General features: G+C 38.9%; 1 protein-coding gene across 1 annotated transcript in view; it reads left to right on the forward strand.

Annotated features, from left to right (window-relative positions):
- Window positions 1-24,054, forward strand: part of mrpl23 (mitochondrial ribosomal protein L23) — a 41,885-nt gene extending 17,831 nt beyond the window's left edge. The window contains exons 4-5 of the mRNA XM_044124693.1: window positions 1,563-1,636; window positions 23,249-24,054. Coding sequence (XP_043980628.1) covers window positions 1,563-1,636; window positions 23,249-23,413 — 239 coding nt within the window. The 3' untranslated portion in view covers window positions 23,414-24,054. The remainder of the gene's footprint in view (window positions 1-1,562; window positions 1,637-23,248) is intronic.
- Window positions 24,055-24,920: the final 866 nt, after the last annotated feature.

Genomic DNA, 24,920 nt, shown 5'->3' on the forward strand with positions numbered 1-24,920 from the left:
TGCTTGCGTTTGCGAGTGTTCTGTGAAAGCTCTGTCTGTGTGTCTTTTTGTTAGGAAAAACCTTCAAGAGGCGAAATACGTGGTTTGGTGTCTTTTCAAGGTGTGCAGTTATGTTTTTGATTTGTCATAACATTGCCGTACAAGAGTTGTAGTAGTTTCCTTTTGGTTTTCCTCAGCAACCTGAACACATACACGAATGTGCAAACACACATTGGCACATACACTTGGTTACCTCTGTGTCCCACCCACACAGGGGCCTCCATTTAAGCATGGTGGTGTGGAGGGGGTGTTTTACAACCCTGCTTAGGGCTTTCCCTGAGCTGTGCGCTGCCTAGCTAGTGATTACTAGCTATATAGTGTGTGTGTTTTTGTGTGTGTGGCACAAAGCACACACAGGCACACACTTATGTACAAATGAGTCATTACAGGGGAATGTTTCCCTTGTTTTTCATGTCATAAACCGTTCCCATGGCAGTGGCAGTTACTCCATGGGCCTGTGGACTTGACCACCAGGGTCTTATTGAGATTTGCATCTCAAGGAGGGAGAATCTATTTGATTATTTGCCATTGTCCTTCACTGACAGTACCATTTGTCAAACGCACACCTGTGTGAAATCCCTTGAAGATATAGGAATTAATTAATCTCAGTTTGACGAAATGGTGCCCCACTCCCACAAGTGTACACATTTGCAACAGTTAGCAGCTCAGCATGTCCCCTGTTTTCTAGACTTGAAGGTATGTGAAGAATGAGACAGAAGAGGTTGATGCTATTATCTGAAGTTGATAAGGAGCATAATCTATGCCACACTCTCATTGGGATGTAGCATTTTCAAGCATTTACACCAGGAGGGAAAATAATATTTTTTTTGTTATTCAATCACCCACAATGGCTGGTTAAGAGAAAAAAATACGTTTTAACTACGGGTGGTACTGACTGACTTAACATTGGGTTATCGGTGGCAAATGAAAATGATTGTATCCACCAATTTTATACATCTTTGCAAAGGTCTGAAAATCGGCCACTGTCCGTTTTTGCTCGTCAGTGAGAAAGGGCTGACTGACTGATCTGACTACTGGATCAGGTCTGTGTGTGGATAATGACAGTTAATGTTTGTCACTTTTATTTAGCAAATTTTCCGACAGCTCGACGGTGTCAGTTATTGGAAAAAAAAACAGTATCAGCCACAATCCGAGCTGGCGGGTCAGGCTTTTTAATTATCGGGAGTGGCAAGAAAAGTCCAGTCGGTGCACCTTTAGTGGATGCAAACATCCACTATCTTTTCAAGCACACATTTATACAGTATTTGTCATGGATTCAATTTAATTTATTATTTTATTCACTCATTCACCTCCATATGTTAAAAAAAAGGTATACGATATTACGTGACATATATTCTATAGAGCTCAAAACATTTTAAAGCATGCAATTTTAAACTGTTGAAGTGAAAAATATATTTTTTTTCTTCTTCTTGTAAAGCTCCTCACAGTTATTAATAAGTAGTGAGGTAATAAGAATGGCACGCATTTTGCATTTAAAACCCATTTTGCTCTGTGTTTTTCAGGGTCCAACAAAAAGAGGAATCACCTCAACCAGAAGGTTAAGAAGCCAGATTACAAAGTGGCCTATGTTCAGCTGGTGAGAACTCATGTTACCATTTCAGCCTTTCAGAAGTATTCATTCCTGCATGTGTTTTATTGCATGTCATCATGTGGATGGAAATTAATGCATGTTTTTTACAAATTCTTTGCAACTAAATATTTGACAAGTGGGGTGCTTTTGTAGTAAGCCTCTTCTATTCTAATACCTTAAATATGATCCAGTGCAACCTACTGCCTTTTTATATGAGAGTCTGAGAAATTTGGTTGATTAGATCGTTAATGTTGACTGACTATAATAGTCAATCTCACATTGACTAAAGCTCTAATAGGCTTCCTTTATGTTATCTGAGCTAATTGGTACTTTGAAAAAATACCAAACTGAATTGCATTTTCATTTTCATTTGTCATCAGGTTAATTAAACCAAAGCAGCTTAGGGTGAATGGTACTAAACTTGCATTTTATCTGCTTTTTCTCTGGTTAGTGTTTTGCGTAAGCAGGATTATTTTACTAACTCCTGTGAAGTACACAGTGGGAGGCAGAGACCTCGCCACATTAACAACCAGCACTCCCTCCTTTTTTGTTTTAGTTATAAATCATTTACACTGCTGTGAAAAAAAGTATTTCAGAAATCTGCCATGGGGGCCACCGACATGTTTCTAATCGCCAACAAGGAGGAAAGACGATCAAAATTCAGTTTCTTATTTTTAAAACATTTCATTTATTGAAGAAAAACATCTAGCCGAACCAACTTGGCCATTAGTGAAAAAGTAATTACTGCCTGTGCCACATTTGGTGCTAATAAATACCACGAAGCATTTGCAATAACTGGAGTCTTACACATTGATGTGGAGCAATTTGTCCCCCCCCTCTTCTCTGTTATGTGGGAAAAAGCCACACTGGGGTGTTTTTGACCATGAATGGCCTGTTTAAGGTCATGCCACATCATCTCTCTCAGTTCAACTGAGAGTTTGACTTTTGCCACATCAAATTGTACTTCAGCTAGCTTTTTAAGACATTCAAAGCTCCACAGGACAGCTTGCTGCTGGTTTTTATCCTTCTAAAGCAAGGTCTTGCAGGATCAGGAAACCCCTTGTTCAGAGAGACTTGATGACTTCTGATCTCTTCAGTGGGAGAAATCTTCCCTGAACTTTGTTTGAAGTGAGGCTCGTAATTCCAGTCTTCATGGCAGATCAACATCAAAACACCCATGATAGGTTGCCTGTCCAAGGCAAAGGTCTGAAACCCTATGACGATAGCCTGCGCAGCAAGTCCCCTTGAGACATTTTGTTACGCACAAGCGGGTAAGAAATTCAAGTTCATGAGAACCAGGAGGCAGTTGTGTGCGTTCAGACTACAGCAGGTAAATGGCTCTTAAGTGTAATCGTTTAATTTCATTGTTTATATGTAGTTCCAGGGGCCACAGTCAGTGATTTTTATCACTGCAGAGAAAAAAGCTGCATGTATTTCTCTGCTTAATGTGGTGGCACAATTTGTATTCTTGGTTCAGCTTGTTGGAACTGAACATTAAATTTTAAAAATGTCGTTATCATTTTTAAAATTGACGCACGTCGATTGTAACTGGGCTGTTTTGACCCCATCTGTCAAAATGACGGGCAGTAAAAACGTCTACCACAACCTCTGCTTCTGGCTCTCACTGTGGTTCTCTGAAGTTCAAAAGCTTTAAAAATTACTTGAAAACCATTTTTAGACTGATGGATGTTAATGACTTTGTTTCCCATCTGTCCTTTGGTTTCTTTTTAATGGGGCGTGACATGTTTAAACTACTTCATGTTATCTTAAATTTACAGTTCTTGCATTAATCAGAAATAGAATGGCTAATTAAAATAACCCCAGCCTTTATAAATATATAAGCACATCCATTATTTCATAAGAGAAATTATGTTTTTTTGTGTGTGTGTGTGTGTTGTCAGTTTGGTTTAGATAGATATTTTTCTTAATGAACTCCACGTTTAGAAGCTACGTATTGTATTTAGTCGGGTTACCTTTGATATTAAAATTGATAACAGAAAAGGAAGAACAAAACTGGCAAATGTCATTAAATGTTTTTTGTGGGAAAAATCTGCTGGGGAAGGAGAAGAGATGGTGAGTAGTGGTCAATTCTCACAAGCTTAATTGGGCAATTGTTGTTGTGGAAGGTGAGTTTTGACTTGCTTTTCATTAAATACTCTCATACAATTTGCACAAAAACATTTTTATTTTCCATGTTTCTCTTTAGTGGCTTATTTACTCTATCTGCCCTTCTGAGTTCTCAGAGCCTAAGGTGGTTTTCTTTGGTTCCAGACTTTTACTGTCAATATGGAGATGGTATTATGTGGTGTACTTCTTCCACTGAGGTTTGTTCATTGTGCCACACATTAATTGTACAAAACTGATGCCATTTCATAGCAGTATATCGGCTTTGATTAAATTCAGGGAACCCATCCTTCCTAATTTTGGTTAAGTTTGAGGTTTGCCAATTTTTAAGACTGCTTTAACTCCAACCCCCCCGAAATAATTTGTCAACTGCTCCTGATGCTTACATGAAACACAAAGGGCCTTTGTTTTATGATAGATATTTTCGACTTGCTCAAATGAATCGGATGTGGTGTAGACACTTCTTTACCTCACATCATGAGGCACCTTGGAGCCATCAATCATGAAAGGATGAATAATGAAAACTGTTTAAACAAGACAGTTTGAAAGGTGATACATAATTGATCTGGTAATGAATCTTTTAAAGAGAAGACTTCCTCTTGTTTGACAACAAGGAGGTGGCTTGTAATTTTTATTTTATTTTTTTTGGGCGGGGGGTGACTGGTTTTTCCAGCTGGACCAGACAATGACAGGTAGGAGGCTGTGGAACACACACCCACATGTGCACATCTGAGACCTGCGCCATCATTCATTTACTGATGTTTGTTCTTCAGTGACTTGCCTGACTCTCTGGATGAAATCCCGTTTAGGTTTCTCTAGACATGCTCATTTAGGGATGAACAGCATGCAGGCATGCTGAGATGCAAACGCTTTGTGCATAAAATGGCTTGATACAAAACCAAATATCCGGCCTATTTCTCTGGCAGGTTTTCAGAAAAACATGTTCCCTCAACTCCCTTTCCTACCACACACTTTTCTAGGTCCACTCACACAATCTCACGCACACACACACACACACACGCACACACACCCCAAGAAAAACCCTCCCTTCTTTTGCAGCGGTCGGGAGAAAACAAGATTGTTCCTAATTGACTCCACATGTCCAAGAGTGTTCTGTGGGTAGATGCTCACACCGCAGTCCCCCCTGTTCAACAACCCTCATCCTTCCCGCTCCCCCTTTCTCTTCCCCTGTTCCCTCCATCAGCTAGTGTTGCAGCAGTAATAGATTTGTGCACTTTCTCTTGCTCCTTGCTCTTAGGTTTTGGTTGAGGGGAGGCCTCCCAATAGCGGGGTTCCGTGACGGCCATTTTCCTCAGGCTGAGAGGGGGGACCCCAGTATTGGGGCAAGAGATAGCATCTGCATGTGTGAAATTTGCGCTGCGTGTGGGGAAACTGTGTATATATGTGTGCGAGGGGCTGCAAGGGGTAACCGGGGGTGGTGACTAAGGCCATGATGGAGTTATGCCAGAACAGGGAGGTCCAGAGATGGGGCAAAGCTCTCGGGCAGAGGAGGAGGAAGCTGAATGTAAGAGAAGGAAGGGGTGGTGTTGGGGTGACAAAAACAGCAGCAGAAAATGAAAAAACCTGGAGTCTGACCCTGCAACTTTTAGGCCTTATTGCCTTGTAGTAGGACTGTTGGGTTCAAACTCAGACTGCTTTTACCCAACACTGTGCCCAGGGTAACACTTGGTTCAGATTTTCACACCCCACTCATATTGTTCCGTCTGTTTGATGCTGTAATGGGTGGATGCTGGAAAATCTGATCCTGGATTGCTCTTTTTGACCTCTGTGGTAGACATTACTTCATGTACAGTTGGTATAATTAGATTTGTCTGGTCCACGGTTCGTTCGAATAACAAAATTGTTATGAGGCTTTAAATAACCTCTGAAATTTTAAAAATGGCAGTACGTTTATCAGAGAATCCTGGGTAGAATGTGTGCCGCAAAGCCTTTTTCAAAAATTAATTCTGTTGCTTTAAAGCTTTTTTTTGCTGTGATGTATTCTTATTTCAAACCTTGTGGTTGGCCTTTATTAAATTACCTGGGTTAATCTCATCCATCTAACATATGTTACCCCTCCATTTTAAGTAATTGTTTTTCCTATTTAAAACCTACAGGTTTTTTTTTTTTTAGATAATATAATTTCCAAACATTTACAATTTTAGTCCTCCCGTGCTTTGTTTGACAAAAGTATTCTACACTTTTTTGGAGACTTTGTCATTTCAACTAACTGAGCAGCGAAGATCGCATCAGTTAGATGCAAGCTTCACCAACTGGGACAAGCAGCAGCACTTCAGTGGGTTGAGTGCTCGAAGTGCAAGTTGAAAGCTGTTGAAGGGCGATGCTGAGAGTATAGGACATGTGACCATACCCGTCTTTTCAGTTTACTGTTACACTGCTGAAAATGTCATCTGAGCCAATTTCAGAAAAGCAACGGTGCCTTTTGGAGAATGTGCAGAGTTTTATGCTCATCTTTTCTCACCGGTTTCTGTTCATATATGCGTTTTGCTGTGGGAAATCCTTCACTGTTGATCCGTTGACATGACAGTGAGATGCATCTTTATAGAAATTTGGTTACATTTACACTTGCACTTTTGCAGGACATTCACACACCTCACTAAGCAAATAGTACTTTTGTCTTATGATTCTTATGTCTTAAACGTGTGTGTCGTTTTACAATGACTCTGCAGAAATGAACCACAGAAGGTCTCGGGCAATACATTTTCTACCACCGAAATAGTTCCAGTGCTAGATCATAGCTTGTGCAAATATGCAAACCATTTATTTTTATTTTTACTTTTAAATGAAAGAAATATTTGCAGCATCCAACAAGTTCAACAGCAAAGACCTATTTTAGTTTGGGTATATGGCTGTGGCCTTATTAAAAAAATAGATTTATGATGAGAAGATAAAACTTGTGGAGGATATATAGAACAGTGGTATTCTGATAACTGGGTTGCTGTTTTACATTATTCATTGCTATATAATTAATTTAGAAATAAGTTTTTAAGGGTTGAGCACCATTTAAAACAGCAACTATCCAATGTAGTAGAAATTGTAAATAATTTAATAATTATCTTTTACTTACAATGTAGTCTATAATATATAATTTTATCATTGCAGTCTACAACTGTTATTTACAGTCTATCATATTACAGTTAAGTGTTTCAAAGGGCTCTAAGTGACTTAGCTCCCACACCACATCTTGACGTTGCACCTCTATGTGATGAGCAAATATTTCCTTTTCCTCCCAGTTCTGATATCTTATACAAAAAGATGCAGTGTGCACAAAAACACTGGCCTGGTAAAATCCAGCTCCTTATTCTACGATGACTTGAAACTTGTTTCACTTGTCTTTGTTTCCTCACAAAATACCAAAGGTTTAAAACATTACAAAACTGTAGCTATTTTTTTGAGTATATCTGATGTTTTTACAGGCTGCTGGTTGTAAATAAGGTATATACATTATCCGCTAGCTTAATCACACATTACATATTATAAACATGTCTTTATTTATTAAAGAAACATTGAGCCAAAATAAAAAAGTGTAGAAAAATAAAGTACATCCCAAAAAAATCAAAATATGTATAAACGATATAAAACCCTTAAATGTAATGAGGGGGTACTTTTTTTTATCATGACTGTAACTAATGACCGCTCACAGCAGGGAAGGCTTGTTAAATTTCATAGCATGGTTACAATAAAATGAATGAATGATTTAACAATGTAGCAAGTCTAATAATAAATCTGAGTTTTTGCACACACGTTGTGAATAAGCCAGAGTTTTAAATGCAAGGCTTTTGGAAAATAAAAAAACCCATTTGTGATATGATGTACATTTATGTTTTGAGGTGTGCGTTAATGTTTTAACCTGTCACCCTGGTACCTTGTGGAAATCACTTATTTAAAGACCGTTCCGATATTTGTGGATTTATGGTCAGCAAGAGAAAGAAAGCTCTTCAACATTGACTTAGAAGACTTGTAAGAAAAAGAAGATTATTATGAACAGGCGACTTTTCATACAACCACACATGAGAAGAAAATACTTTAAAAATCAAATGACAAAAAATTCTTCAAAATTGTTATTAGCAGGCTAGAGCTTTACACAAATTCAAAACTGCTTTGGAAAAATGTACATCTCTCTGCTCCTAGTTCTTTAAATTGTATTTAAAGAACTACTACTCAGTTTTATTAGCCAATCCCACTGTGCTCCTCCCTGGACCTTCTGTCCTCAAGCCGAGCTCCCGCCCCACTGAGGACCCCTTACCCACACAGCTCCACCAGACTAGCAGCAGCAATTGGCACACACCTGGAAGCTGAGCTAACTGAGCTAATCATGCAAACTGCAGTGCTCCAAATAACAGTAAATGGCACAATGGGGAAGCATCATTGTGATGATGTTCTTAAAGCGAGTGGGAGCTTCTTAAAGAGACAGAACAATTTCAAGGCGTCAAATTGCAAAGTCAGATGTCTTAAGTTATGTTTCAAATATACCACATTTTTATAGCGATTATTGCTGTTATTGTGAGGTGTAGCTGATCTTGCAGCGTATGTTTAGACAAGTGCTTTGTTGAAGGAGTTAGAAGTATGTCATGGTTGATTCTAAATTTTATAGAAAGTGACCAGCCTTCTGATGACAACACAAGTCATTGTTCTCAGAATTGAAGAAATGTTAAGTTGTATTTTTACTTTGATGAAAATTCAGTGCATTCTCTTTGGTTTCCTTTGGTTCCATAACTTGCTTCATCAATGCCCAGGTAAGTTGAGAGTTGTATCAAATGAGAATAGGCAGCTGTAAGAGGGGAAAAAAAAGACATTAGAAACTGGAAAGCTGTGTCTCAACTCTCAGAGGAGTTAAGACGCAGCTCAAATGGGAGAAGTGGGGGGAGGAAACAGCTGTATTCAGAATGATGATGACAGTAAGGCTAAGTCATGTTTGCCTAACACTAGATGGCAACGTTTTGCTGTATAGTGTCCTTTACAGGACTTCATTTATCTCCTATCTGTTATTGACTGTGTTGCTTAATAATGGACAAGAGTTGTGTGACTTGGTATGTGTGTGTGTGTGTGTTTAGCTAGGCTGACTAAGGGTGATGACAGAGGGGCACACGTTGGGGAAGGAGGGCTTTTAAATCCCCAGAGACCCCGAACACCATGTCTCCCCTTCGTTCAGCTCTGAAGCAAAGTTTCTGGCTTTATGAAGCCGGAGGTGCTGAATCGGGGCTGAGTGGGAAATCTTGCTTATCTGTGAGGAATTTTATTATTTTCAAGTATTTGGATCAAAATTGCTCCTGCTCTCCCTCGTTCCTTTCCCTTTTCACCTTGTCACGCAAACGCAGGCTTTCCTCACACAGGCCTGCCTGTCTGCCGCTGAGCTTCCTTCCCTTTCCTGTGCTGCCTCACCCTTGCTTATCGCACCAATTAACATTTTTAACGTTTGCCACTTTTCTTTCAGAGCTTTCTTCCCTTGGTGTGCCTCTCATTTTTCAGCTATGAAAATTTGGGATTTTATTTGTACCTGAAGATGTATTTTGTTAAAATTCCTGGCTGACCAGCTGCTTTTCACTTAATGTCACAGTTTCTATGCTTCAATATTGTTAAAAAAAAAAAAAAGTTAAATATATATGGTATATAGAAATATTTGCTAAAATCTTTATATCCATCTTCAAAAAGGAAACAAATGATCTATTTACATATCAGTTGTAATTTTTTGTTTACGATCAATGGCTATTATGATATCAACAATTTTTTTATTATTTTTACATGACAATACTAATCCTGTGTACCTATGTTTAAAATTATTTTATTGGTTTAATGCATTAGTACTTGATGTTATGAACTTAATAAGTAAATGGGTACATATATAGAATGGGAGAAAGGGATAGACTTTTAATCAATTTTACCTTTCATGCTATTATTTTCCTAGTATAGTGTTAGCTACAGCACAGAAATGTGGGTCTTAAAAAAATAAAAGGATTTGTTCAAATTGGGATTGGCAAATCAGATATCTAAGAAAATTGGAAATCGGTATTGGTTTGATCGGTGGATTTCTTATTTGCTTTTATTCAAGTGCCAAGTGCCTGTTTTGGTGGTTATTAGCTTGTCAGCTAGAACAAATATACTCAGTAGTAATGGGATGTGTATTTACTGCCCACCCTGTGTGAATTTGGTCATTAAAAACACATCCTGTCTTTTGAAGGGGAGGTGGGTTTTTGTACATTTTTGTTGAAATAAGATCTGAAAATATTAGTGAAAATGTAGCTATTATTCAGTTAAACCAATCAATTGGGCACTTGTGTGTTTGGTTTTCAGTTTCACCAACCAACAGGTTGTATTTTTATGCACTGGTTTTTAAGTTTTATAAACAATCATATTACCGGTAATGTTTATTCTTTGACCTCTTACACCCTAAGCGAGCCGAGGTCACATGGCAGCTGGACCCACCGGTGGGTCCGTCGGGTTCTAGAGGTTAATGCATTAATGAGGATAATATCACGAACCCTTAATTTACTGCTAGCTTTAAAACTAAAGCGTTGACCAAGGAAATATGGATTGTTGCAGCTCTTCAAAACAAATAAAAATAATTTTCTTGTTTCTAACAAAGAAACTGTGATTTACGTAATTTCTTCTTCTGTTCACGTTTAGTGAACGGAAATGCGATGAAATTGGGAGTCTCGGGGAAAACCCACCTTTCTAAGTGTTTCATTCTGTTTTAGTAGATTGCAATAATTTGACAGTTGTAGGCAATGATCAGTAGCCTGGATTTCAGATGGTATAAGACATTAAGGGCTAACTTCCTGATATCTTTTGCTGCAATGATGGACGAACAGCTGGTGGGGCCAGCAGCAGGGTTGTGAGGAGCTCTGATGGACTACCAATGAGGCTGCTTCTGTACACTTAGACTGAGAAAAATTCGCCTCAATAAAAAGTTTAACAAAAATGTGGTTGGATAATAAAGTTATTTGTCATCCAGTTTTTATGCAATGCAGCTTTCGTTTCTCTTGAAAGTACTTGTTAGTATTGTAGGTTTGGAGGCCAACAGAAGAAAGGAATGATCTAGCGGACTCACTCATTGCATTTGTAGATGGTGAGGCCAATCAAAAGAGAAGCTTTTGGTACTGCTGAAACGTTGCTGAACTCTACTTTGATTTGGAGATTTCTCTCAAGTAAAATTTTGTGTTTATGTGGCTTGTTAGGTGTGTGTGCGTGTGTGTGTGTGGGCGTGTGTGGGTGTGTGTGTGTGTGCAGGTTTCATAAGAGCTTGGTGGGGAGAGAACATGAATTATGGAGAACAGAGCAGGATGGGTTTTTTTTTTGAAGGTTGAAGCTCTTTGCAGTAAATTTGTTTCAAGTCAACTCATCACCATATAAAATACTGATGCAGTAAAGAAATGATTATCAGTATAGAAATGCAGAGCAAATGAACCCCTCTTTTTCTCTCTCAAATATTTTCAATATTTCTGCAATTTGTCTCAACACTGTCTTCTGCATCTTTCTTTATCTTTTTTTTCTGTTATTTGATCCTCAATTTGAGTTTGCAGCATTTTCTATTGCTACCCGCATTTCCTTCAGTTTCCCCTTATCTATATATCACTCATTTACACACCCATGCACGTAATTTTTTTCTTGAGTTGCGTGCATGCGACTCACCTCTCAACACAGCTTTCTCTTTGATCAACCAGTCATCCATGGCACCACCCATGTTCTCCGAAGGGTTGCCACCAGCCTGATAAAGCCCTCTGATAGGCCCCAGTGATGCATTTCCTGTTTTGGTGTTCTACGTTTTTTATTTTCTCAACCAGCTGGTCCCAGCATTCCTGTTAGTGTCAGGGAGGGGGCAGGGGTGTAGCTTGGATGTTTATGTTCAAGTGCAAAGTAGGAGTGAGTCTGTGAGGTTTTGTTTAAGGGTCTCATGGTGTGTGGGTGTGTGTGTGTTTGGTAGCCTGGATGTTTGGGTCTGAAGATGAGAGGTGGGTGGGGTTGGTGGAGGGGTGCTTGAAATTGAGGGGGAGGGTAGGTAAGGGTTGTTTTTGTGAAAGAAATGGGGTACATTGTGGGGGTTGTAGGGGTGAATGACATACATGAGGGGGGGATAATGGTGGTGAACAGATGTTTACGTATATGTTTATTTGTGTTTTATGAGAAGTAGCTGCAAAAATAAGGTTGAGGTGTCATATGGCCTTAAGGTTTAAGGACTAGGTAGGAATCGCTGAAGTTGAAATGGTTTTTTGCCATCGCTCTTGTGTTGTTGATCATCACCGTTAATGTGGACAGATTTACTAATGTTATTATTGGCTACTGTTGTTGTTCTCCTAGAAGTGTCCAGTTCAAGACCAGATTGATGGGAATGTCTTTGTGGGTGGCTCGGTGTGTATTTAGATGGTGATGATCTTTTCCTGAGAGCTCTGTTACCAGGGTCCGATGTCTCCAGTAGCAGGCTGGAAGCAGACATGCCCAGACATGAAAACTACCATGCACACACACACGCATGCACGCACACACATTTGTTCACGCACTCCCACTATTTGTCTCTGGGCAGAAGTGTGTGCTTGTGCACCACCATACGTCAAGGGGGTTTCTGCGATAGATCAAGTATTTTCAGCTGAGCACCAGAGGCGGTGTTTACCCATCTTTCCGACCCCTGGTCTTTTTCCCAGTAATCTTGTACACATTAGCGCTGGAATCTTATCATCCCAAACAATTAGATAAAACTGAAGCACATTTTTCTTCTGCATGACGTCATGATATAAAGGCTTGTGCAATATGAAAAAAATAAATAAAGATTAAGAAAAATATGCTATTCACCACACATTTTACTGGAAATGGACAATCATTTGTTTTTTTTAGAATGACCTGGTTTCTAGCAGAAAACTTGCAAATTTAATCATCTCTATAAACTGAACTGCATATGAAGTTTATTTTCATGTAAATAACCTAATTTCATGCAGTTTTATTGATAATAAGGTGCAAACTCTCAACTTTATATATATATATATATATATATATATATATATATATATAAGAATAATTCTCACGTCACTATTTATTGTCATTAAAAGGTATCCACCAACAAAATCTCTAATTCAGTGCAACTCTTTTACATTTTTTTTTATCACTCTTTCCACCAATTTTGCAAAGAGCGCTTAGTCCATGGGGGTGTAATAATGCCGAATACACATGTAAAGAAACAAGACATGATATTGAGTTTTAAAGAATGACAGAGATTGATATTTTTGAAGAAAACTTCAGAGATAAAAATTTATTCTTCAAAAAAGCCTTTATTGCGTGTTTTTATGGATTTTGCCGCAAACTCAAGTAACTGATTTTCATGATTTCTTTTTATCTCTTCAGACCTTCGACAGTGTTTTAACTATGCATGGTGTGCAGTACAACATTTCATAGTTTTGATAAGAGTGTACTGTGATTGTTATGCTGCTCAACGTACCCTCATTTGGTTGTTATAGAAACGTTTTCTGCCTCTTTCAGCATATGAACAACTTGGTCGTGCGAACACGTTTCTGGTGTCTTGTTTGTTCCTCTGTTGCATATATAGCTCCCACTGGAAACCCAAAGCTCTGCTTAACAAATGACTGAAGTGTTGTTGGGGGCATCTTCTATTCCAGCTTCATGAGGTGGAGCCATGCTGACCGCAGCTGGCTGGTGCTCATGAGTCATCTTAGTTGGAAACATTGTGGTGTTTTAATATCACAAGATTTGGGGTGCGGTGGTGGCGCAGGGGATAAAGCACAACCCAATTATGGAGGCCTTCGTCCTTGACGCGGCCATCGCAGGTTCGATTCCCGACCTTTGCCGCATGTCTTCCCCCTTCTCTCATTACCCACTTTCCTGTCAATTTACTATCAAAATAAAGGCCACTGGTGCCAAAAAAAACCTTTAAAGTAAAAATCGCAAGATCTTGCTACACACCTACTAGTCATCCAGTCCTAACAAACACTTATCTAATATTTTTATATTATTATAACTAATGCATTTTTCCATGCTAAGCAGGCGAAGGCCTGCGTAATATTCTTGTATTATTATAACATTGAGTGAAAAATATAATAGTTTTATGGGACATTTTCACAAAAATTGCTGCCAATTTACTACTTTTGTTTGAAAATTGAAAAACGGGTATTTCTGCTTCTTAGTTATTTCTGAGTTAATTAAAGAATAATATTTAAGTTAGAAGAGTGTTTATTACATTGTAAATGTTCAGATCATTCTAGAGTGACACAATCGTGTCTAGCTAGCCAGAATGCAGTCTCCTACTTAACAGAAACGCACCTTACAGCTTGTATTGAATTGAATTAGTTTGGTGATAGCTCAAATGAGTGCAACACTAGCACTTTATGACCACAATCAAGTATGTATCATGCAAACTCCACGGTCAGCTAATTCTCAAATGTATGAATTTAAACAACCAGTGTTCAGACAGCATCCAAAACATTGTTATGTCATCATCATGTGAACCATATGTCACCATTAATATGAATGACACAGAGGCATGCACAAACATACACTGCTGTGAGCCAAAGCCCACTAAGTTATTTGACCACTGGCGGGATGTGGACATTTCTCTGTAATTGGCAGGAGCGCCGGGTTCATGACCCTGAGTGAACTCGTAGCAGGATGCTCTTGGTTAGTGGTCTACTCTCACTGCCACATACTTTTACAGACTGATGGTTTTACTTTTCTCCCGCTCTCATGCTCATGCTCTCATGCATTATTTTTCTCAAAGTCTTCTTCATACAAAGAGTTGGACGTTTGACTCTTTAATACCAGTTTAGGTTTCCGAAGGAAGTTTAAACACATTTTAAGTTGGAGAGAGTTTTTCTTTGACAGTCTGTCCCTGCAAAGGAAGAAAGTTGCTCTGTTTGCCTTTTTGATACTGACATTCTTTACCCCTGCAGTCTGTTTTCCATTCAGGTTTCTCAGTTTCCTTTTCCTTGTTTTTATCAGAGCACTAAAGGAGGCACCACTCTAATATTGTGTCTATGAGATAAAGGGAGACTGAATGTGTGGTCCACCCAGAAGCCTTGTTGTAGGAATTCTCTGTAATCATCAGACTGTTTGTGTTATCCTGCTCTTTGTTAGTCATTAGGTTTTTAAATCTTCTTTTTTTTTTAGATAATGCTATATGGGTTTAAGAGGAGGAATTGATTATAGTTGTCATTGAAGAAAAAATAATCATGTATGGTCAAAGTTTCCAAGGCATTTGAAAGAACTTAATTGATTTTAATGTATTTATTTAACATGGACGAAACAAACACGAATGTAAACAAGATGCATTGTATTTGAGCTTTCTCGCAAACATGCACATTTTCAACACTAGTCCATGTAAAGCGGTTTTCTATATAAAAAGAGAAAATTATATGAAACTTTCATATTTTGGGTCGGCTATATAATGAATAAAAGATGAGAAACAAGATTTTAATATGGCTTTGTGTTGGACATGAGAAATGTTTTGGAAGCAGCACAGACAAATTCTTAATTTTTAAAAAATATATATATATTATTCTGCTGAGTTTAATATTTGATGAATGGCCTAAAGCAGCTATTTCTTTATTTATTTTTTAAATAAAACCATACAATAATTTTATTGTTAATTCTTGCATTTTCACCTAATTTTGTTGGCCTAAAAAGTGTTTTAAGATTACGTCCATCACCAACAAGAGCTTTTTTCAAAACCCCCTGCTATAGTTAGCCCAGTTAAATAATGAGTCCCCAAGACTCTTTTTGACTAAAAGTCTCTGTATGTTATTCTACTTAAAACTCTAGTGAAGCACAAAAACATGGCGAGCAATTTATTTTTTTTTTCTGTTTTATACTTTGTTCATTTAAGAAGAGCCATATTTGTCACTGAAAGTCTCACCCTGATCTCCAGACGTTGTCCATCTGCATCAGCTCTAGTTGACTGGAGGAACAAATTTTCACCGTGAACTTGAACTGCGGCCGGGGCCACACAAAATTATTTCAAGGGCTACAAATGCCACCAAGCATCACTTTGGACAGCCCTTGCGTAAAGATATTTCTTGATAACTTAATAAGTTATAATAAAGCAAATATTTCTTGTTGGATTGTGTGTTTGATTCCAGCTTGGGTAAAACTCTGATTTCCAGGCTGTCCTCAGATCTGCATTTCAAACTGTAAACATCATTTGGAGTGGGTAATTGAGATGTGGAGTGTAAACACGGAGGGGAATCTAAAATACAGAAGATATAAAAAAAAATTGCCATGGTGCACCAGAAAGTCCACAAACTATCACCATTGCTTCTCAGCCCAGTTTGTTTGCTCTGAATTCACATTTGGTCTTGAGAGGTTTACTGAGATTTCACGTCTTGACATCTGAATGTTGGTGAGTGATTTTGTGTGTGTGTGTGTGCGTGTGGTGTGTTGTTCCTGTCATGAAGCTCAACACCACACATTGTATGACCAAACCCGTTATTCCTTAGATACTTAATCGTCATGTGTGTGGTCTCTCGGGTTTTGAAAATTGGCCGCTAGCTGTAAAATCTTGCCATGTGATCTAGGCAGTACCTGGTGTCTTACCTTTTCTTTAACTATTTTCTCCTGAAGATCCCAGCATGATTACTCAAGTCATGCACATATTTAGGGGTTGAACGACTACATATTTTTTAAGGTCGACTACATCATGATAATAGTCGAGTCGATGTCGACTAGTCGCGGTGACGTCATAGTGACGTAAGCGCAAAAACCCTTCACAACTACTCGGAGGCTTTATTAGCTATTTTCACGCCAAATATTGACTCCCCCCCCCCCCACACACACACACACACACTCTCCCCTTCTCCTGCTTTTACTAAGTCTATTATGGAGAATTAAAAGAGCAATAAACAGATCATTCTTCGTGAGCAGCGGGGAAAAGTTTGTTGCACAAAGTCGGGTCTGACTTTTTTTTCTAAACACCGGCTGATGCTGATGATCTCTGGATAGTTACTATAGGAGTCAAATTATCACACTGACTACATGGTGCTTTTGGAACATCACAAGCCAAACTTGTTATGAACGGATCCCGTTTGGTTACAGCTGAATTCAACGAAACCACCTGCTTCTCCTCCGCCCGATGCGCGGCAGGAAGCTCTGCTGACTCAGCAGATTGAACGATTTAAGATATTTTCTAGTCAACGTCAACATGATAAAAGTCGAGTCGATGTCGAGTTGACTAGTCGTTGTGACGTCATAGCAACGCAAGACGCAAAGCTTTGGAGTAACGTACAGGCTTTATTACCCGTTTTCACGGAAAAATACGGCATTTACACAAAACAGCAACAAGTGAAACAACAAAACATCGGGATAGTTTATGATAAATAATAAGTTGCTGGGAAACCAACATTCAAAAGGAAACGCACATCTTTTAGATGGCATTACCACAGATCTTTATTTAATCAGCAACATAACATCATAATGTATTAGTTAGATCGTGACAAAGACACTCGCGAGCCGGCTAAGTGACATCCATAGCGGGAAGGGGGCGAGTTTTAGACGGCTCGTGTTTTGTAGTCGACTGCAGCTGCAACTCCATCTCCTTTTAAAAACACTGTAAAACCACAAATATGCATCCATCTACATATCATTTAAACTAATGTATTAACTTATTTTTCTTGTGTCTTGTGGCTTATACTGTGCTGTCAGATCAGCACAGGCTGTCACCACGGCAATCACATGACTGCGACTAGTCGACATGAAATGTAAAAACTCGCGAGACGTCCGAGAGTCGACTAGTCGACTAATTGGTTCAACCCCTAGCACATATATGACTGCTTTTGCCTCACAGTGTGCCCAAATCAGACTAATGATCATGAAAACCGTTTCTTGTTATTTGGAAACATTTGTCTGAAGTAGTTCTGCCTCAGATGTTTGTCCTAACCACAAGCAAGTCAGTTGTAACGTCTGCTGAATGTAACTGCTAAGAAAACAATGAGGCACCAATTGTTTACTCATTTTGGCAGCTGTTGTCAATTAACAGGTTAAAAGTGTGACTGTGGTCCCTAAATGTGATGCAGCGCAGAAAAACACAATAAATTCTCACTTTCTGAAACAAAACAAGACCTGAAATTTGGGCTTATTAAAGACTTATGTATATATTCGCAGAAATAAAGAACACACAAAGTGTACATTATTCCTTTAATCCTTATTCCATTCCATTGCTCTACACTACTTCTCCTCCTTTTCCCCTGTTGAGGGAAACTGTGGGTGTAATGGGTTGCTCATGTGCGTAAGAGGAGTATATTTATATAGCTAGCAGTCTGAGGCCTCTTCCCTGTGTTCCTGGATAGCAACGAGATTCCATTGGTGGCAACACAAAGATCATGGTAGAGTCAGTGAAAGTATCCCCTTCCCCAATTTGTTGTGTAGGAAGTATAGGGAACAAAAATAAATCCCTTGGAGGCTCATAATAACTTAATTTCTTTCTCTGCTTTTGTCCTTCTTGGCCAGTCCTTGCAGGTCCCCGCCATAAATCAATCAACATACACACTGTATATGACATGCACATACACAGGGAGAGGTGGAGTCAGGAAAGATTGTTTTAAACATGAGTTCATGGAGATGGAGAGGACATGGGCATTTGCTTCTGCTGTGGTGTGATGTACATATTTCAAAGAAAAATATGAATGCTCTCTGGCAGCACTTATACTGGCTGCGGAAATCTGTCCAGCAGACATTGGATATACACACACGCGGGCTGTAGTCTGCTGCCAATAATAAGACTTGTTTAATGAGTCTCATCGCTTTGTTGATTTCATTCTCAGGGCTTTGTTGTTCTTGTGAATCGCACTCTCTGAGGCCGGTATTAATCTTCACTGAGTGTATACATAAGGCGTCCAAGGCAGCGTTGTTAACTGGGAGTTGTCATGCGACAATGTTTGGTTCAAGTTTGGAGAAGTCTTGTTTGGTTCAATGCTTCATTGGTCAACTTGTTTCCAGGTCTGGTGTTTATAGCACAGGGGTAGACCCTTTTTTTTATGTCACCTCTGCTTACTTCTTCTCCCAGCCTTCTCCTTTCATCCATCAAAATATTTCCCTCTGCTTCTTGGTGTCCTCCTTTTAACTCCTGCAGCAAACTTGCCTTTGCCTGATTCAGTGTTTGTACTCGGGATTCCTCAATGGCAGTGTGTGCAGAAAGACACAGAGGACTTTGGCCATGCTGCTGGTTTCCAGGTGCTGCTGTGGTGTTTGGCAGCTCTCTGCTTGTGCTTGACTAAGCTCTTTTTCTTACAACAGGGTTTGCAAATTTGGCTTTTTTCACGAGAAAACCTCCTGTAGCTTGAATTTCAAGTGTTGCTGCAAAACAGAAGCAGAAAGGGGTGGATTTTTATCAGAAGGTTGCTGGGGTTTTTTTAAAGCTTTTGTTGTAGTAAAATAGACGGTTAACTATAGAGAATGGAGGATGACACATCTTTTAACACCATACACCTTTCTATAGTATTACTGGTTTATCCATGTTTAGTATCTGCCTAAATAAGGGTGCATCTCAATAAATAATATCATTGTAAAAAAAGTTTATCTCTGTAGTTGGATTCAAAAAGCAAGACTCAAATAAGACTTACTTCAAAAATAAGAGCATTTGCTTTGGGGAAATTACAGCTTTTGAATAAAACTTCTAAAATAGAAAAATATATTTGACACCAAAGATGACGTATACAGATGATAAAAATCATAAATGGGTTATACAAATACCTCTAATGCTATTGGAAAGAATGATTTTTAATTTTATTTTATTTTTTTTAATATATGTGTGTGTGTGTGTGTATTGCGTTGCTGACCAGTAGGACTCTGTATCTCTGACCCAATGGGAGGAAGGGATCCTAAGGTTCAGGCTGCCTTCACTGATCACAATGTGCTTTGACAGATGGGACACTGAAATTTGTGATGAAGCAGTTATTTGCTTTATTTGCTCTATGTGAGAGTTTGGTTTCTATTTGTGAGTGATAAAGTTATACTGAAATGTATAATTGAAGGCAAAAATGGATTCTATAGGTGAGTGATAAACCATGAATGAAATCTTTTTGCTAACCTTAAAATCACACAAAGATGGAGGAAGAGATCCTCATTTATTCTCAGTTATTGTTATTATTTGAAAAGACCTTCAGGTGTCCATCTTTTTTCCCCAGATACCTAAAACATTGTACCTGGTTAATTTGCTTTCCATGAATAAACAGGTATCTTTGAAACAACTGTTTGAATCCCATAAATGGGACTATTGGGACTGTACTTGTATACTGAGCAGCAGAGTGAGCAACTCTTTTGCTACTGAGCCTGGTTCTGCTGTTTATCGGATTTCATTATTCATTTTGAATACATTTGAGTGCCTGACATTTTTGAGTTATTAATTTATTATCCAGGGTCCTAAGTAGAAACCCTGCACACACCCATAACACCCTGTTAACGCCTCCTCATTGTAACAGTCTGCGGTTGAAGTGGACTGATGTTGGTCACCAGTTTGGTCCAAATATGCTGAGGTGGGATTGTTGCAATTTAACAAATGTAGTTGTGCTTTTCATTCTGGCACAAATGGCAAGTTGATACCACAGATTAAAATGATTATGTGATCTGAGATCTTATGAGACTTTTCCATTCCCCCCTATTCCAGATTCTGGAGGTAGTCTGTGCTAAACTCTTCCTGACGGAGGGGACTGTTAACATGTTGGAGGATATAGTTTGATCCCAGACTGTGAAGATATTGGATTGCCGAGTCTTATCTCCTGGCATTGAGATTAACTAGTTTTCAAGTCATTGATTATGCCTCCCCACATCATCACACAGCCTCTACCAAAAGCTGCTACCCTATTGGTACCGAAATCTGTGTAGCTTTATTTATTTATTTATTTATTTATTTATTTATTTATTTATTTTTTATTTAAATGTGTAGACAAAATCTGGACACAACATTGAAAACCCTAATACTTAAAAAAAAAAAATTTTTTAAAATAAACAAAGAAAATAAAGTATACAAGTTTTTTTTTTTGTTGAAATTCTAAATACAAAGTTCATAGTTTTGGGGTCACAGATTTGGTTTTGGTTCACTTTTTTGTCAACATTCCATGAATGCCATAAATCAGCCTTAAATTATCCACCATTTATGGTTTACAAAATGCTTTACTCTCAAGGGCATGTCATGTTTGGCATCAGCACGTTATTGTGACAGCCTGAGGTTAAAGCTGGCTGTGATTTTTATATGCTAAATGAGGAGATGTTGCTAATTTCAAAATGCTTTTAATTTCCTTGGCAAAAAGAGTTTGCAAATTTTTACATAAAATTTTTTTTTTGCTTTGAGCTTTACTAGATAAGCACTCTCGCAAACCAAACTGTTAGTGGATCTGTAGAATACAGAGACGGAAACGACTCAGATTTACAGGCTGTTTTTGGTCTGACAACTATTTATAAAGAGAAATATAATTTGGTTATGGGACTGTGCAAAAACATATGATGGATGTCATTTCTTTTACTCCGCAATTTCCCCAAATTCAAAAGAACAATTTCAAATTTGTTGTTAAAAATGACTGCACAAAATATCTAGAGATAAATCTTGGATGCCTCCCGACTAAACATATATAGATACATATGCAGTTCAGATACTGTGCAATTGTTCCAACTGTACTCTACAACCTACAATACCCACGCCGTTGTCCAGGGGCATGTAGTGGGATCTGGGCTTTAAATATTTCTAGAGTAAACAAAAGCTTGCATCTCTGCGTCTCCCACGTTAGGAATTAAAACATGCTGCATGTAATTACATGCATGTTTCTTTTAGTATTTTGGGGGTTGGACACAAAGTAACATTCACATTAGAGCCACACCATTCTTTGACACTGACCCAAGCAAAACTATTTCATATATTCAAGTTGAACGGTTGATTGACAGATTTGTTCACTGAAGCATTTTAATTTTTTGGTGGTGGGCCACTCTAAAGTTGTTGAAAAGTTTATGACTCGCATCCAGACATTGAGCTGAAGCCGCTGGTGTAAAATCTGTCGTTTGTGATCTTTAATCCCTTTGGTGTATTTGGTGAGCATTAACATTTTGCATGAAATACTGACACAGTATTGTTGACATGTTTATATGAAATAAAAATGTCATATAAAAGTGCTACAAAAGATTTAAGCAAACTTTATGGAGTTGTTCTCAAAAGTCTAAATAACCCCTGTTTTGTGACTGGTAAGACCGTAATGCATAAATTCAAGAACTTTCTTTCTATCCATCCATCCATCCATACATCCATTTTCTATTCACCCTTTGTCCCTAATGGGGTCGGGAGGGTTGCTGGTGCCTATCCCCAGCTAAGGTTCTGGGCGAGAGGCGGGGTTCACCCTGGACAGGTCGCCAGTCTGTCGCAGGCTTTCTTTACATATGTGCAGTTATTCCATTCAGTATCACTGAAAATAGGTGCAATAACCCAGCAGCATAATTCTGCACAGCCTTCTGTTTGTGCAGCTTATCCTCATCTCAGTTTTTGATATTTGCCTTAGATGGTTTTGGAGAAACATCAAGTCACTGTATTATTGCATTTTCATAATCGGACATTTTTATACCCATCTGCTGACAGGCACCATTGTATTATAATTATCAGTTTTATCCTTTATAACTTCTCGACTAACTATTTAGCTAAAAGATGTAAGCATGGATATCTCATGAAAATCCTACATCTGAACATTATTCAAGCGTCTTCAGATTCCAGATTGCTGATGTCGGGTATGACCTCAAGAAGGAGCTTCGTTAAGCACTACTTTAATGGGTGCACACACTTTTGCAACCAGGCAATAGCACCTTTTTTTAAAAATGTTCTATATCCCCTTCCCAACGGTTTGTTTCTCAGATGAATTATACTTCATAAATGTCACAATATGTGGAAAATGTTGTTTTTAACCATTTTAATATGGGCTTGTTTTTGTTGTTTTTGTCACAAAAATGCATATGGGTGTGTGCATCTTTAGAAGTCCAGTGCAATTGATGAAACGTGTCGGTGTAGCTTTTGTTGCCAGGTGTGCTTGGAAGAAACTGAGAGTGATATAATAGGCGTGTTCATACCTGCACTGTATGACCTCTTATCTTTTACTTAGCATTGTTGCGTGTATGTGTACTGTACTCTATAGCACCCTGACACAGACTACAGTTGGACCAGTAATGCATTAGCTATGGCCAGAGACGGATTGGTATGGAATAAATAATGGATACCATCCTTTCCCTCTAAATAAATCAGGACCAGAGAAATGGAGAGAGATGAGAGATTAAATGTGGGAGAGAGTTGGAGACATTCAATGCCAGATATAAAGAGAGGATTTGTGTAACTGGAAGAAGAATATAGTGGCAGAAATAGTGTCCTGAGTTCCAGATGGGTATCTCATTTCTCTTGTTCGTGTTTTATTAATTTACATTCAGTAGAAAACTGAAGTGTAGCTGTTGCTATTAAGTTTTTTTGTGTGTGGTTTTTTTTTTTAAAAAAAGCAAAACATTCACAGCTTATTTTATTCCCAGGCACAAGGCCAGACATTCACCTTCCCCGACATCTTCCCAGAAAAGGACCGGACGCCGAAAGAGGGTTCCATGGAAGAAATGCAGGAGAAGTTCATGGAGGACGAGAAGCAGAGACAGAAACTCGACCCCAGGAGAGGAGGGGTCACCGAGTGGTTTGGACTCTGAACCAGGGGGCCCTTGGAGCAACGTGTATTGATTTGAAATGCAACCTCTGTGATGTCACTTTTATTTCACTGCTGAAACAGGAGCGTGGAGCGAAAAAGAGCAAGTGTGCGTGTGTGTGTGGGATATGGCAGACGTCTGTTCAGTGTGTTTGTGAGGCTGGAGTCCAAGAACCAAAAGACAAGAGGAATTGGAGAAGGAGAGCAGCAAGGCTTCGTCTTTAATGAAACAAGCCCACCACACACATTGTCCATCACCTCAGATAACCTCTTCTTCTTTCTCGTCCTAATGTTCTTCCCATACGTATGCCGCATTTGTTTCTTTTCGGTTTTTGTTTTGTCAAAGTATTCTTTCCCCTCTGTCAACCCTGTAGTCTCTCTTGTCTTTATCTTTCTGCGACATACTTGATCCTCAGCCCCAGGAGAAAGCAGCATATATATATATATTTCCAGCTGGTTGGATCCAACTGCCTGAACAGTCACATCATTTCCTCTTCTTGGAGTTTGTCTTGGATTAATTTCCTGGATTTGGTAAACAAAAGATGGGATGTTGTTTCAGAAAGCAGATATGTGCAGTTTGCAGTGGCATCAATATATTTTGTGGTAACAACTATTGCCCCGACCACAAATAAAGCCTTTACTCGATGTTTGTCTGTGTGTGTTTAAATGTTAAAGTTGTTTTCATAGGAACTATTAAACGGTCACCTTTCCAAAAGCACGCTGCCTGCTCTCTCACTGATGCCGTGCCGAGAAACTGGCACTTCGAGAAGCTGTTTGCAATGCAAGCTGGGCTTCGCAAGTGCCAATGTGGTCTGGTAGCTGTTTTGACAAAGTAATGATCTGTGTTTTGAATCGGGCCAGTGAAGGACTGAGTTCTCTTACCGTAATAAAGCCCATAAAGCAGAGGGTGGGGAGACCTCTTCTGGGCTCTCTCAGACCCTCCATTGTGCTTAGAGGCCAAAGTTACAGTAAGTGTCCCCCAGCCATGACCGCTAATGTCGGCTGGCTAACAGAAAGGTCCGGTCCCTGACCTCATCCAGCTAACTCATCTATCACTAAGGAGAATGTCAATATTGATCCTGTTGGCCCATTGTCTGCTGCCTGGAACCCCACCATCCTCCGCCGTTACTATAAAGCAATCAGATTTTGAACAAAACAAGCTTCTTGTTTCACCATTAGTCTGTTCCTTTTTTCTCTGCCTTCTCTCTCTTCCTCCATCTCGTCTGTTGCCTAGTTTTGAACCTGTGAGAAACAGCTGAAAAACCAACTAAGGTGGGAAACCAAATTCATTTTCTTTCACACCTCCTGGCCTGAACAGACCCCTTTATGATAGTTGGATAATCAAGTTCTGATGATTGCCAAACCATAATCTTTCCCTGTTGTCCCCTTGATCTTTGTGCTGGGGATACCCTGTTCCTCTTAAAACCAGCAACACATACCTAACACAATTGTTTCTCATTAAAGTCCTGATTAAATCACTTCTTTTTTAAAGCCTGTTAGGAGTTTTGGTT

Source organism: Gambusia affinis, linkage group LG08, assembly GCF_019740435.1.
Source record: "Gambusia affinis linkage group LG08, SWU_Gaff_1.0, whole genome shotgun sequence".
In the NCBI taxonomy this organism is placed as follows: domain Eukaryota; kingdom Metazoa; phylum Chordata; class Actinopteri; order Cyprinodontiformes; family Poeciliidae; genus Gambusia; species Gambusia affinis.